We start from the raw sequence: 16,892 nt of genomic DNA on the forward strand, positions 1-16,892 counted from the left end.
CACTGCACATGCCCATATTAACTTTTTCCAGCCAGGTGTTTTCCTTTTCCCATTCTTCCCTTTCTCTGAGGGGAACAAATATTGCTGCTCTAATGCTGGGCTCGCACTGTGCGATTTTTGGCCCATTTTGAGACGATTTTTGAGTCGTGCGACCGATTTGGTGATCAGCCCGATTTTGGCCTTCATCGTGCGTCGTGCATCGTGTAGTATACGTGGGGTAACGAGAAGCGATTAACACCTCACGACCAGCTCCCGATCATCAATCGCTCGTGAGGGTCTCACCACAGCCGCTCACACTGCTCACGCGCAAACACGTAAACGTCGGTGAAAAAGACGTTGCAGCACGGCTGTGCAACGTGTGATCTGGGCACAAGCGATGGAGGCACAACTTGTAGAACTTTGGAAAGCTCATCCGAGCCTTTTCGATGTGGCATCACAAAATGATCACGACCACAACAACCGTGAAAATAGTTGGATTTACACTGCTGCTCAATCACAGCTGCCTGATAAATGTTTTTCATTAGCAATTTAGCAAAGTTGGTGGTGGTGGTGTGTCTGTGTGAGTGAAAGACAGAGCGAGCGAGCGACAGATTTTCTGTTATAACCTTAATTTTATGGAGGCACAGTGTGAGCTCTCAGGTCGCATCAGAGCATCGGGTCGTATAGTGTAAGACCTGCATCGTGACCTACCAACTTCTAACCCCTGCGAGTCAATCGTGCAGTTTGAGCAGGAGCTGAATATCGTGACTGAAAAAATCGCACAGTGTCTGCCCAGCTTTAGGTGTACTGTCGTCCGAGACTTGCACCGCAGTGTCGGCGTTTGTTTCCCTGTTGGCCATGCTTCTTGTTGTGGTCATCTGTTGTCTTCCGGTATTTTCTCCGCAAGCGACCTTTCCTCGACCAATGAGATGAGCGGTAATCTGAATTGTCATACACTTATTGTCATAAGTGTGCTGTCAGCTCATTGGTCACAAAGCAGGAGAGGGGCTGGGAATTATGTTTTCAAACAAAGCGTTAATTCCATTAAACGTTATAGGCCACTTTTGATTCTCACTGTATTACGGGACAAAGTGCGTCCCTTATTAGCTCAATACGGGACGTGTACTTTTGTTTCGAAATACGGGACGATTCCGTATTTTAAGGGACGGTTGGCAACCCTACTTCTCGGTATGCCTGACTCAGTGCCATGTGGTTGCATGTGGCTGAACAGTCTTCCAGAATCTGGCGGTCAATTGCGCTCTCCTTAAATTATGTTGTTGTCTTATTGGATAAGACTAGGTCTTATTATCCAATCATATTTAGTTGTTGTCTTTGAATATATTGCATCATTTCCGGTTGTGGTCAAACACGATTAAAATGGTTTTAGTATTCTAATTTAGTCACTTTAAATCAATGCAAGAAAAATGAGTAGTTTCAGTATTGTTTATAATCAAGTAAATAGTACTTTATTTAATCATGTAAATAAGAGAAACATGAAAGACTTGTGTAGCATTAACTAAATTCATTTGTGCAAATTCAAAAGCCTCCCAATTCCCATTTTTTCAGTGTAGCGCAGCAACTTCCAGCGGATTATAATGAAAAGCTGGCCATCTTCCGCTCCTACTGCAGCAAACACATCGGCGACAAAAACATCCAGCCACATCACAAACATGGACGAGGTGCCGCTCACTTTCGACATCCCGGTGAGTCACACTGTGGAGAAGAAGGGGACCAGCACGGTAGCGATACGCACAACGGGGTATGAAAAGTCTTCTTTCACTGTTGTGCTTGGCTGCCATGCTAATGGACAGAAACTGCCGCCTATGGTGATTTTTAAGAGAAAGACTTTGCCTAAAGAGAAGTTTCCAGCAGAAATCGTCATTAAGGCAAATGAAAAGGGCTGGATGGATAAGGAAATGATGAAAGACTGGCTGAGGGAGGTGTATGTAAGGAGACCAGGTGGTTTTTTCCACGCATCACCATCGCTCTTAATCTGTGACTCTATGCGTGCCCACCTCACAGCCGATGTGAAAAAACTAGTGAAACAAATGAACTGTGAGCTTGCTGTCATTCCGGGAGGCCTGACGAAGGAACTCCAACCGCTGGACATCGGTGTGAACCGCCCGTTCAAAGTAAGGCTGCGAGCGGCCTGGGAGCGATGGATGACCGATGGAGACCACAGTTTCACCAAGAGTGGAAGGCAGCGCCGGGCGAGTTACGCCACAATTTGCCAATGGATTGTAGATGCTTGGGCTAACATGTCTGCTGGCACTGTTGTTCGAGCTTTCGCAAAAGCCGGCATCGTTTCCGAGGAGCCGCACGGCACGGAAAGTGACTCTGACAGTGAAGAAAGTGAACCTGGCATGTTTGATGGAGATTTAGCGCAGCTGTTCAATTCAGACACAGAGGATGAGGACTTTGATGGGTTTGATTGATGATAAAAATGTGAGTACCAAACTTTGTTATGCTCCTGCTTTATTTTTAAATACGCATACGGTACTTGTATGCGCCCTATGATCCAGTGCGCCTTATGTGTGTGTTAAATACAGTAAAGGCACACATAACTGAGACTGCGCCTTTTAGTACAGTGCGTCTTATGGTCGTGAAAATACGGTAAATCATGGATGATGGTCCTGACATGAAGGAAGAGAAAGTTACAGGTTGCATCCTTTGACTTTGTCTCCGTGCCTTCGGGCGATTTTCAGAAGGACAGATGTTTCTGTTCAATTCTTAAATCAATTTTTTCAAACACAAACACTATTTTAAAGCTTCTAGAGAGTAAAATATTAATGATAATTATAATAACAATAATAAAAACAAAAGCTCTCAGATCCATCAAACCAAGCAGCAGAAAGAACAATAACTGAAGAGAAAACTTTAACCTTGTAGACTTCATTATGTTCCAGCTGCTCTACAGACGCTGTGACCTCGAACTTAAGCAGGTCGTAAAGTATGTGCAGCTCAATAACTTCATAATCAGACCCTGTGGTATTTAGGCAGCAGAACAACTAACGGTGTGTTCACACCGAACGCGATAGACGCGAATAAAACGCCCCAAACGCCCCTAATTTGACGCGTGTACATTCGCGTCTCAACGCGTGTCCAAGAAAAATCCATCATTTTGACGCGCGTGAACCGGAAATGTGGGAGGAATGTGGGAGGGAGCTGTGCCAGACCGGTATCTTTGCAAGATGGCAGCTATCGAGCTAGCGCTTGAAGAGAGAGTCTCCCTTCTCTATGTACTGTGGAGAGCAGAGCAGCAGCGTAAAAGACGTCCTCGCCGTACCTGGGTCCATCAGGTCCTCCAGAGGCATGAGCAGTTTGGTGAGTTTCACCACTTGCTCCAGGAGCTGCGCCTGGATGACGGCCGATTCCAGCGCTATCACCGTCGGCCAGTTTGAGGACCTGCTTTCCCTCGTCGGTCCCAGCATCGCCCGCCTAGACACCAACTACAGACGCTCAATCCCACCTGCAGAGCGCCTGTCCGTCTGCCTGAGGTTAGTAAAACTATTTAATACGGTAGTCCTTTATTGATATCTGTGCTAATATGCTAATCCATCCAGTTATACACTGCTAACATGGATGTGCTATGCTAACAGTGAATGCTGTCGGTGTTTACTGAAAGCAAACTGTGGTACAGAGACGACTCTTTATAATATTTCTAGTGATACTCAGAAGGTCTCATCAAGTCCCGATTTAATTCGATTTATGCTGTTATCAGTGTTTGCAATGATAGCATGGCTGTGGTGTCACATCAATGTATGCGCTCGGTGTTTGCTGATATCAAACTGTAGCATTAGGACCACTGAGTTAACCTTGTAGTGATACTCACTCCTTTTTATTTAGACCTGGTTTGATTCTGGGATAGTTGAATATTTGTATATAATCCCTGCAGCTGTCAGACTCTATAGCAGGGGTCACAGCCTTTATTAAAACAGAGTTAGATAAAACTGAACAGTTTGGTTCATCTCTAGTTACATGGTTCTATCTTGATAAGCTGTCTTATCACAGATTAATTTTTGAAAAATATTAATGATTTAAGCAAGGAAAGGGCTACATGTCAACATACAACTCTTTATTTCTATTAATGTCTCACTTCATTCCTACCTGATTGACATGTTTAGGAATTATGAGTGATTGGCTCACTGTAGTTGTGAAAGTTGCTACCAATCAAATTATGATATGTTAAAGTTAAAACAAAACACAACTGTTTTAGATATTATCTAATATACATTTTGTTATTATCCTTATAATTACAAAAGGTTTTATGTAAGATTTAAGTTTTGTGATTTATATCTGACATCACAAAAGTATTTTGGAATTTGAATAATGTATTTTGTAACTGCAGTACACATAATACTGATTTTGAACAATTTTGTCCAGGTTTCTTGTCACCGGGGACTCCTTCAGGACCATCGCGTTCAGTTTCAGAGTCGGTGTGTCCACGGTGAGCCAGATCACCCCCCAGGCAGCGACGTCCATCTGGGACTGTCTAGTGGACGACTTCATGGCTGTGCCTTCACCTGGAGACTGGCGCTCCATCACAGAGGGATTCCAGGAGCGCTGGAACTTTCCTCTGTGCTGTGCAGCTCTGGATGGGAAGCACATCCAGACAAAGGCACCCCATATATCATATAGGAGACACACACATTGATATGCACTAAATATTTATTTCATTTCTTTTTTGTGGTGCCCAAATTGATGCACCTGCTTGATTTTGTTTAAACAATTATTGCACACTTTCTGTAAATCCAGTAAACTTCTTTTCACTTCTCAAATATCACTGTGTGTGTCTCCTGTATGATATTTAACTGACATTTTTTATTGTAACAACCAACAATTTATACAGGAAAATAATGTCTATTAACAAGGTTGCCCAAACTTCTGCATCCCACTGTATCAGTATATTTTGTCATTAGTATAATATGAAATAAATTCTACATGTGTCAAGTTGTGTGCCAACATTTGCTGTGTAGTAGAACTGAGACATTAGTCATTATAAACATTTATTTGAAATAATATTAAAAGTCTCACACAGAAAAACATTAAACATAAATATATAAAATATAAGAATTTACAGAGAGACAGGAATAAAAAGGACCAGCTGCTCTCCAGAGCAGGAACAAGGCTGAGGAGGAAATGCTCCATTGGAGACTGGTGTGGACTCTTCAGGGACACCAGGGTGGCCAGCTCCACCGCCGATGGACCGTCCTGGGACCCGTCCCTCATCTGCCTCGGAGCCGTCCTCCCCTGTGGGCCTGTAAAACAGCACAAAACACAAAGAAATGAGAAGGCTGCTACTAGATTTTAATTTCAACATTGAAAAAAAAAAAAAAACAATAACAGGATATAATCAGATTGGTTGTAGATATTTAGTAAAGGTGATCACAAGGGAATCCCACCGACTAAAAAGGTATCAGTGCTTGCTGTACATATCTGTGGGTGCAGCAGCAGGAGCTCAGGGACTGGGGATGCTCTGCTGCAGAATCAGTTGGTTCTATCAATACAGTATTAAATGTTAACAGGTTGGATATAATAATCGTAGAGTAGACAGTGGTCCCTCATTTATTGCAGGGGTTCTCAGAATAACTAGCCCCTGGCCACGCACTTTATACACTTTTTTTCCACACACACACATGAACATTGATCACAGTTCTCACAATTGATTCTCAAAGTGCAAACCTTTGTAGATTGCAAAACGTAAAAGTATTATTATGCCGCGGTTTGTCTTCATCTGCCCGCCACTTTCGTGCGCCTTTTTCCCTCGCGGTGCAGGTGTCTATTTCCGAATGAGGCTCATAGTTATGGGTGTTTTTGTGCTGTTTTTTCTATTGGACGCGATGGTTATCAAAACCAAACGTGATAAATTTGGCAAGCGCAGGAGATTTGTCAATCAGGCTGCAGAATGCAATGCTGTACTGTGCAATAAAAAATCAGCGAAAAAGCAAAGCAGTGACGGATGAACAGCGGGACCACTGTGTGCTGTTTATTAATAGACAATAAAATATATTCCTAAATGACAACATGCATAAAAGCAGAACGGTATTTGTACGTCAGTGGGAAAATAGCGGTGGCTTGCTAGCTTTTGTGCGGCTTCCCCGGGTCAGTGAAAACTTTCAAAAGAGAAATGAATGAACTTACCAGGTTGCCCGATCTCTTCACATATCTTCCTCCAAGCTCGGTCCTTTTTATTCCTGTCTCGGTACTGAAAGCAGCTGGTGTTGTACAGCTCCGAGTTGTTTGCTACCGCATTGATTAGCCTTCCCCTCCATTGAAGTATGAAAGGCTTTGGCTGGATCTGCCCCTTTGACCTAGGTAACAGCCACGTCACCAGGCTCCTGATTGGTTGTCGCGGCGCGATTTGACGCTGGAGTTCAGATTTTTCCAACTCGAGCGGTAGACGCGAAACGCGCGTATGCACAAAATGCAACACAAAAACTCACGCGCGTGGTTTTATTCGCGAGTCAAACGCGCCAGACGCGCTACACTGATGCGTCAAAGTCTCTTCTTTCATCTTCTGTATCATTCAGTTTGCATTGGTAATGCCCATTATTGTAATGCTTTTTTAAGATGAGCAAAACTTTATTTCACTTTGGGTTAGCTGGGATAAGTGATGGATGGAGGGAATTTTACTTCAGCCACAGAAATCCTAAACAGGAAGGAGGAGCAGAGTTACAGTGGATCACTATCCAGCAGGGAAACAAGGTTTATTTCAATTTCTTGGCCATGAGTGAGATTTACTGAGTGGGCAAATTAGGGAGACGACACCATCAGATCCCGAGCCCTCCATGTGTTAATCAAGAGACGGCTGCTGTGCTACATCCATAAATAATGAATAAATTAGGAGCTAAAGCTGAAAGGACAGTTTATTTGTACCATCTTCACGTGAACACATTCAAGAACATCACAGATGAAGAAACATTAAAAACTTCCACACTACATAAAGCAAGAAAAATAGTTTTTCTTTCAGGTGGTTTCAGAAAAACAGAAACATCAAACATCTCCAAGACTCTCTTTGAAAGAACTAAAAACCTTTGTTCTCATGGTCCAATCATGAGTGAACTCCCCGATGAAGCCTTGTGTGCTAAAACATGTCAGAGTTTTAAAGGTTAAACATGAGTTTCCAAAACGTTTTGCTGGAGAACAATGAACTATTTGACTGAGTTTCAATCATTTACAGACGAGCAAAACCAGGACAGAGAAAAAACGACAAAACTGACTCAGTAAAACAACAGAAAAGAAGATCCCATGTAGATCTGTATTATGTAGAAGTTCAGCCCAGCAACCAGTTCAGTTCAACACAAGTTTAAATGATTCTATCTGAACTCTGTGGAGCCTGATCTCAAGCTTTTTGAGTCTGACACAGAAACCAGAGGATCTTTCTGTGTCTTCAGATTCACTGTGATCCAGTGATGGGAGTGATTTCAGCCCTGAGTGATCACGCTGATGTTTGCACAGAGCAGACAATGAGGTGAATGTTTGGGCACATTGGTAACAGTGAAACAGTTTATTAGTAACGTGGGATCGTTTGTGTGCAGAGTATGAACTGAGATTCCTGAAGCTCTTGTCACACTGGTCACAGCTGTAGTTTCCTTCTATGTGTGTTCGTTCATGAATGTTACGATGACCTGACCGTGAGAAGCTTCTCTCACAGTGTCTGCACTTGTGTGGTTTCTCTCCTGTGTGGACTCGTTTGTGTGATTTAAGCTTCCATGCAGTGGTGAAGGATGACCCACACTGATCACAGAGGTGCTTTTTAACCCCACTGTGAATCAGTTCATGTTGTTTTAAGTGATGTGATGTGGTGAAGCTTCTCCCACATTCTTTGCAGTATTTCAGTTTGTCTCCAGTGTGTCTACGTTGATGTGTTTTAAGGGCAGCTTGCCGACTGAAAGTTTTTCCACAGAGGTCACAATGAAAGTCTTTCCCACCACCACAGTGATGACAGGGTTGAGAACTGGATCCATCTGTGTCGCTCTGCTTCTAAACAAAGACACAAAGACAGTGTAAGTCAGTCCTTGTATCCTGAACGTCGCCTGAAATAAAGAGCATCTCTGCAGACGTCCAACTACATTTGACTGTTTCAGTTAACACACTCAGTTTACTGGGCTGCAATAACTACAATACTACCACCATAATACTACAGTAATACTAAAATCATAACTGAAAGGAAAATCTGAATAATCACTCAGAGCTGCTTTTCCATGCAGTAGAATTGCTAACATGCTAACACAGTTTAATGAGCAGAGTTGTTCCAAACAGTCAGGCTAAAATGACAAGATAACAATATAAATACATACCTCACAGTAGCTGCACTTGTAGACTCTCTTTCTGGTGTGGATCTGTTGGTGTCGTCTCAGGTGATGTGGAGCTTTAAAAGTCTTCTCACACAGGTCACATTGATAAGGTCTCTCCTCAGTGTGGGTAAACATGTGTCGTTGTAAGTGTGCGTCTGTTGTAAACTGTTTGCCACACTGTTCACAGCAGTACACATCATGTCTGGTGTGAATGCGTAGGTGTTTATTTCGGTTCCCTCTCTGGCTGAAAGTTTTTCCACAGATGTCACAGCTGTATGCCTTAATTCCAGAGTGGGTAACTAGATGACTCTGTAAGCTGCTACTGCGAGTAAAAGCTCTGCCACACTGATCACAGCTGTACGCTTTAACTCCACTGTGGATGAGTTGGTGTTTTTTTAGGGAACGCTTCAAGGAAAAAGACTTTCCACACAAGTCACAGCTGAACGGTCTCTCTCCAGTGTGGATGACCTGATGCTGTTTTAGTGAAGCCCTCACAGTAAAACCCTTCCCACACAAGTCACAGCTGAACGGTCTCTCTCCAGTGTGGATGACCTGATGCTGTTTTAGTGAAGCCCTCACAGTAAAACCCTTCCCACACAAGTCACAGCTGAACGGTCTCTCTCCAGTGTGGATGACCTGATGCTGTTTTAGTTTAGCCCTCAGAGTAAAACCCTTCCCACACTCGTCACAGGTGTGTTTTTTCTCTCCCTTTCTTCTGTGAGGTTTGTCGGCCTCCTGAGAGCGCTGACTTCTGGCTCCATGTTGGTCCTGCAGTGACAGAGATACAAACAGAGGCAGTGAGTGAAATGCAGTCGTGGAACAAACTCAACCTTCAAACTCCATTAACACTAGTTTTAAACCTGAAGGTGGAGCGTGGCACCAAACACCTTAAAGGTCTCTTATCCCCACCTGCTGGTAGTTCTAACACATTACATCCAACCTGCTGTTAAAGATAATTCTCTCACCCCCGTTCTCTGCGGCCTGCTGGAGCGGGGGGGCTAGGAGGAGTTGGCCGTCCGGCTGCGGTCTGGGGTGTGGGGCGTCCCTGCTTCTGCGGAGTCGGGGCGGTCTGCCTCTCCCCACCGCAGGGAAAAGGGTAACACCACCTGGGTCTGGGTGCAGTTCCCCCCTCCAGGGGCAAGGGTACCTAGACCCGGTTTGTAGAGTACGCTTGGGGAGTGTGATCGCGTATACAGTGTCTCTTTATATTTGTCTCCACCTCGGTTGAGTGTGAAGTGCACATGAGAGCATGAGGGTGGGAATGGATGTTTGTGTCTGTGTGTGCCTGTATGTTTGTATTTATATGTCAGGTTGGGTATCAGACACCACCTCTCTGGGGACATCTCGGGCCTTCCAAGGTTTGGAGGCCTATCTCCACCCACCACCACTTCCCCTGCCGGTGGCGGACTCCCTCAGGTGTCGGTGCGTTGGTGGTTCTTTGTATCTGGGGGTGGGCGTCCGGGTACACACCGGCTCACTCCTTGGCGGCTCGCTCGGGCCATTTCAGAGGTGACCGAGCCCCTGGCCTCTCGGCCTGGGGCTCGGTCACTCAGGCACAGCTGGCTGCCGGCGGAGCTCACGGGCGCATCACTGCAACTCCCCCTGGCTTCTGCTCCGCGGCTGCTGAATGAGCCCTCATCTGGGACTCTCCTTAGCTCTTACTGGGACAGTGGCGCAGCTGCCCCTCTGTGGGTCTTCCTTGGTCTCTTGTGTTCTGGGGGCCCCTGGATGTCTGGAGTTTTGATCTCCATACCCGCTTGATACCATAAAGGACGGGGCTGTGGCTCCCCACACTCCCTAGCAGATCATTACATGGAGAAACCTTTGGAATGCAAGCATGCTGATCCACACAGGTATGCACACAGGTGTACACATGTGTATTCACAGACGCGGACTAAAGCTTTCTTGGCTGCTGCCTCAAAGCACACTGTGCGCTGTCTATCTTGCGTGCTGAACAATATCGTCTATTATTTAATAATAACTATTGATATCTATGACTAGCTAGTTTATTGTGATGGTGCTTTTTTTTTTCTATTATTATGTTGCTCTTTGTTGTTTGCTGTCTCCTCTGTTTGTTTTTTTTCTCCATACAGGTGACCCAGGAGTTTTTTTTGTTGTTTGTTTTTTTTTTCTCTCTTCCCCCCCTTCTCACCGTCTCTTCTCCCCTTTGGTTTTCTTTCTTTCTCTCCCTCTCTTTCTTTCATTCTTTCCCCTGTCCTATTAAAAAAAAAAAAAAAGATGACAAAGGATGAACTGAAGCTCCGCCATCACGTGATGTCGCATACTGCTGTTTCTGATGTCACTTAAATAAAAAAAAAAGATAATTCATGACTGTTCAAACACTAAAATCATGCCCATCCCTCCTGATTGTACACACACACACACACACACACACACACACACACACACACACACACACACACACACACACACACACACACACACACACACACACACACACACACACACACACAATTTTATAATTTTGATTATTTTGTTGTTTCCTATTACATATTTCTATAATTTGTATAGATTTATACAGAATTATTCAGTGATAATAAATCCTATGTTTGTTTATTCTAAAGGAACCCTGTTAGCTTCCACAACAGATGTTGCTCGTCTTCCGTCAAATACTCACATAAAATATTACACAATAAAGTGGATTCAAGATATCCACATAATTTCACTCTTACATCCACAGTGAGGTTTCACAATTGTTCAAATATAAGCAATCAATAATAATAATATCAATAACATTGAGGCACATTACACAAATTTCAAAAACAAATCATGTCTTACAATATTTACAACAACTAAAAGCTCTGTAAATCGGCTTTTAAGTGTTCATTGAAGTTTTGAATAATTCTCTAATTTTTTAAGGCAACTTATTCCACTTAAAAGTTGCTCTAAATGTAACAGTTTTACAAAACGTTACTTTTAACTCGAGCATTTACTAAATTGCAGCTTGTTGAAAACTGTGTAATATGATGATGTATTTCATCTGGATACTGCAGCTGAGCAGAATAAATGTGGTGTGTTTAACAGAATTGCTTTCTTTAGAACTACAAGTAAGCCATAGAATATTTTAGCCTGTACAGGAAGCCAAGAAAGGTTATTATGCATTTGATCAATATTAGTATAGTATGAACATCTTCACACTAATCTGGACGCCTTATTCTGGACTAACTGAAGTCTGTTAAGATCTGTCTTATTAGCTGCTGACCAAATGATTGAACAATACTCCAGATGAGACATTACTAGTGCATTAATGACATCTTTCATAATGAAGAAGTGATACACAAAGAGCATTTCATAGCCATAGCTATGCCTTGTCGGCAGAGTTATGTGACATTAGTGATGTTTGTACTTTCAGCGTTAACTTGGTTTTAAAGCCTTTAAAATATACGCCGTTCAATAGTCGACCTTAATCTGACAGAGAATGTGATGATTTTGTGGATAATTAAAGTCAGTCATATATCCACAAACACAACAAGCTGAAAGTCAGTGATGCTGCTCGGTTTGCAGTCCTGAACATCACGGCACAAGCAGGATTCACTGCACTGTTAATGTTAGCTGTGTTATATTGCTGCCTCTGTTCGGTGGTGTCGAGCCAAACGCACTTTAACGTGTGTTTGAACGAGCTGACGGTTCACTCGTTAAGCTGAAAGAAAGATGCTTTAATCACAGCAGTCACACATGTGTCCACTGCACCATCTGGAACTCTTCTTGTTTACACTCGTAATAACACAAACACTAAATCCTGCTTCTCTGGTGCTGTTGTGTAGCAGTGTGTACACCTGAGACTGTCACCTGTCTGTCTGTCCTGCACTCTCTCTCTGTTTCTTTCTCTCTGATTGTGGAATAAAAGTATGAACATGTGTTTATAAGTTACACTTGTGTTTGAATCCTGCAGCTTATCACACATTTGATTTCCATGTGTGACGACTGCAAGTGTCCAGAGTGAGGACAGACTGAGGGACCCACTGCTGCACATCATCTGTGAGGCTTTGCAGCCCTGATGATCCACCAGGACAAACTCAGCAGTGTGTGAGGAAGAGGAGGAGGGAGAGCCAGCAGCAGCTGACAGATGGAGAGAATAGACAGACTGTTCCCTGTTTGTGAAGGACTGCTAGGAAAGTTTAACATAACTGTCTGTGCTAAATCAGTCTTATTAGGTAATGTTCAAATAATGTGATCATCCCAGTGTTTCCAGTGTGGGAGAAAGTACTCAGGGCCTTCAAGTTACACACTATGAAAGGCAGCAACAAGTTTAATGTTCAGAAACCTAAAGTCTGTATCAGCAGCAGGATGGAGCTAAAAATAAATGTTGGTTTCAGTTCTATGAAGCTTTGAGTATTTTGGATCAGTAGCTGCTGTGTTTGTTGCATCATATTGCTGTAACTGTTTATATGCTTTATATATTCTGAGCTAAGTTGATCTATAGTGTTACATCATATTCTATAAGGATGTTATGTGTTTGTAGACTTTCTGCCCAGTTTGACCCATTTAGCAGAAGTCAGCCTGTTTAAGGCTCTGATATCTATTCTGTGTGACTTAAAGCAGTTATGACATGGTCTGATTTTCTCACCCAATAAAGGAATATTTCATATATCAGTCTACTCTTCATTCTATCAGACACAGTTATCACAGCTCCTACATTTGCTTTTTACACATATATGTAAGCACTGAGCCAAATTTAGTACCAACATATTAAATGAACAATATTTGTCTCTTATATATGATACATCTGTATACACACTGTCACAGATACTTGTCTGTGAGTGAAGTGATTAATATAATAACTATAATATTGGCCATATTATATTTACATTACCACAGTGAGATGACTTTAGTCTCATGAACAACATCAGCTAATTGTTATTTACAGCTAATCTTAAACGACTGTTCAGCACAGAAATGAAGCCCAACAATCATGTTTCACAGTCCTGTGGTCTCAGCCTCAGATACTCATCAAATCACACAGAGCTCATGTAGAAACAAATGAACTAAATATGTTCTCCTTCATTTCTGTCAAACAAAGCTGTATGAAACGTTTCCAGCTGTTAGTATCATGGTTGCTAGGCAACCTGGGCAGCGCGACGGAGGCTAGACGTCCCATTTCACGAGCCTACGAGCCTCGCACTTCGGCCTTAGCGGTCTTTGAGTACGCGGCCCTTGAGGACGCGGCCCTTGAGGACTTTAAAGCTGCTGAACCTGAATCGGGATACAGCCATGATGATCTCCAGCCTCGTGCTCGCCAACATTCTCACCTGAGTTAAGAAGACGATCACTGAAATGGTCTCAGCAGGTCCTTTGATGACAGCAATGAAATGCAGTGGTAAGGCTTTTTGGGGATTAAGTTCGTTTTCATGGCAAAGAAGGACGATGCAGTTCATCTGATCACTCCTCATAACATTCTGGAGTGCAGGCAAAATGCTATTATAAAAACTTAAGCAGCAACTTCTCCAGGTTCCAATATTTATGCAATTCTCAAACCTTTTGGCCACGACTGTATAACCTCTTCTGAAGTTTAGTGGATATTATACATGGTTATGCTCAGGATGTGTCGGCCAGTTTCCACTGGAAACGCCTTTTGGTTAAACTGTCAGCGAGGAATTTGCATTTGCACTGTTACATTTTTATATAACTTTAATGCACATAAACAACAGCTGCTTGTTTCAGTGAAAATACATTGATGGGTTTTTAATAAAGTTGTGCAGCTGTAAAGTATTTTGTCTGCTGTCAATTCTATCGTCAGCTACATCGTTATGGCAAATGTTCAAATGTATATGGTGATAAATATCTTTGGTCATATGGTCCTGCTCTGTCTGTCACCTTCTGTGTTGAGCTCATTGTTTCCTCTGTAGTGGCTGAGCTGAGTCCAAGTAGCTGAAAATGTTCCTCTGCTGCTCCGTCAGACTCTCCTCCTCCTGCTGATCAGCTGGGACACAAAACAGATCTTTGTTAGGCTCCACACTGCACTGAAGAGTCAAAGTGTCTCATATGTTCATCTGACAAGTAAAAGAACACATTTTTGTTTCCCGAGGTGGGCAACTTGTTGGAAACAAACACAAAAGGTTTGAGCACTGATACCTGCCATTGCTGGCATTGAAAGATGCAACGCCAGCAATGTGGATTGTCAAGACTCAAACCAATCATCAAGCAAAGACAACAGGGATCATTTGTTTCCGTTTATTTAGCATTCACAGCATTTGTAGTTGCCTTCTGTGCAGGGGAAGTCCACGCACACTGTGTGGTACCGCCATCCGCAGATGGTGCATTCAACCTCTGTAAGAGAAACGAGATCGTCTGAGACTGAAATGATATTCACTAAAGAAGTGGTGATTTGTAAAACTTCAAGTGTATGATAAGGTGAAAACAAATACACAACTACATGTCATGTAGTTGAAGGTTTTTTTTCTTTTGGAAGACCGGAAAACACTGAAAGTTAAAAATTAGTCCTTTATTTATCCAGGTAAAAAAAAATCTCATTGAGATTAAAAATCTCATTTCCAAGAGAGACCTGGCGTCATGGCAACACAAGTCACATACCACACAGGTATATAACATTTATAACAAACACAATATCCCAACATGTGTAACAAATGTATTGTGCTTGAAACAAATTCAGAATAGGTGATAAAGCAGCTGCACATGTGTGTCACGAGTAAATCTGGCTGTATAACAAACAGAAACAAGTGATCTGCTGTCTTTGCTCAACGGTTGGTTTGAGTCTTGACAATCCACATTGCTGGCATCTTTCAATATGTTTGAATGCACCAGTGTAAGTGCAGCCACTCAGACTCAATGTGTTCATAGAAACAGGTGCAGATGTGTCACGAGTTCATCCAGCAGTAGCTATGGCACTTGGCCACAGGGGGCAGCAGTGGACTGACCTGCATTTGAGACTGCTCCAGCTGCTGTGACAGTCAGTAGATCTGCTACAAATTGCAGATCATATGCAAGTTTTGGAAATGACATTATAAATATTCCTAACTTAGCCACGGCAGCATTGTTGATGTATTACCTATATACTACAAATTATTCCACCTGCTGAAAAGTGGATCTAATGTGGGCGGACTCACACTTAGCAAATAAACCTGTGATGTGAGAATGTAATCAAACTGTTGATCAGAGGCAAAGTAATTTAAAGTTTATGATGCTATCGTCTAATGTTAGCTGACATGATGTTAGCTTGTAAACTTATGTTGTTGTCTGGGTCTCATGTCTGATCTGATGATAATAACTGTGACAACACAGAGATTAAATAAAGGACGTTGGTGGGACTTCTTATGTTAGAACTATAACTTCAGTTAAGGAGTGAGACGTAAGGTGACAAGGAGAATGAAGAGAATGAGAAAGAAGTAACTGGGAAGAGAAAATGAAAACAAAAATTTGAAATGATCAAATTTGTGTTAACAGATGATGGTGATTTTAAAAATTCAAGTGATTTAAAGGTTTTATCCTATTTGTTGTTGTTTTTTTCATATTCTTCTATTTGCAAGAGGTTATTAATAAAACAGGTTCTCTTTCTGGTTTCTCTTTTTGGACGCACTCTCTACAGCTTATCACATCCAAAATGGCGGATGTCAAGTACAAAACCTCGACAGAAACAATCAGCAAGAATTTTAACATCAGTCCAAAATAAAACTGTCCAACTACAGAGTTTTAAAATCCAACTAAACTATGAACAGAGATCTTTTACAAATAGGCTATTGATGAGATGACAGTGGTAACAAAAACGTACACATCCGCGCACACAGACAAAATGGCGGGAGAGCGTTTAACGGTCGACCTCATGAGTCCGTTACCGTGAACTATGGAGCGGCAGATTTGTGCTGGAACTGAGCTGCACACAGCTGATGTTAGCCAGGAAACATTACACACTGCTAACGTTACCTTCACACGGAGCTCCACACGGAGACGATCAGCGTCAGGCACAAACACCAAGTTCAGAAAAGAGGAACTTTGAGCAGGAAGGAAAGAGTCAGAGCGGCGTTTGAGGACACGTTTACAACCACGAACATCAGAATCTGTCTGTGCTGCATTCAAGTGCAAGTTGGAAACTCACTAATCTCTGTCATGTTGTCCAAAGATGATTTATTTCTGCTGGTTTTCTTGTTTGAAACACAAACATGTGTCAGCACTTTGTTGTTCTTCACCCTGCAGCATTTGAATATTTCAGGAGTAAACTGATCATAAATTCATGAAGTCATGACTGAAAGTGCAGACTGAGAGTGGATCACATGATGTTTGAGGTGTGTCATGTGACATGTTCAGTATTGTCACACATGTCTAGATTGTCCCTGATATCATAACTGCTCAAACACTGATGATTATATTTGAAGAATTATTCCTGATGGCAGCAAAGTTTGAATGGAGCTCTCTGTCTGTGCTGATTTGTCGCCCTCTGGAGGTCAAAGCACAAACTGCATGATGTCACTGTAACCACCACGGTGACAGGAAGTGTTTTTAAATGATGAAATATGTCAGTGATGCTGATAGTGTGTTCATCACAGACGTTCAGGCTTCGTGTTGACATGAATCAAAGTTAATGTCATTATGGACCAAGGACAGTACTCTGGGTCTCCTGCAGAACAACTCGAGCTGTGATAC

At 42.6% G+C, this 16,892-nt stretch overlaps 1 protein-coding gene across 3 annotated transcripts in view; it reads right to left on the bottom strand.

The window, feature by feature from the left end:
* LOC308397733 (uncharacterized protein) overlaps positions 1–14,539 on the bottom strand; it is a 48,850-nt gene extending 34,311 nt beyond the window's left edge. The window contains exons 1-3 of one of the 3 annotated variants that reach the window (XM_080883812.1): positions 14,112–14,539; positions 8,280–9,044; positions 6,828–7,962 (exon numbers count right to left, since the gene is read on the bottom strand). In XM_080883812.1, coding sequence (XP_080739938.1) covers positions 7,270–7,962; positions 8,280–9,044; positions 14,112–14,129 — 1,476 coding nt within the window. In that variant the 5' untranslated portion in view covers positions 14,130–14,539 and the 3' untranslated portion in view covers positions 6,828–7,269. The other 2 variants (XM_080883811.1, XR_013971834.1) reach the window with 2 other exon arrangements.
* Positions 14,540–16,892: the final 2,353 nt, after the last annotated feature.

The sequence above is a fragment of the Rhamphochromis sp. 'chilingali' genome (assembly GCF_963969265.1).
Source record: "Rhamphochromis sp. 'chilingali' genome assembly, chromosome: 1".
Classification (NCBI taxonomy): domain Eukaryota; kingdom Metazoa; phylum Chordata; class Actinopteri; order Cichliformes; family Cichlidae; genus Rhamphochromis; species Rhamphochromis sp. 'chilingali'.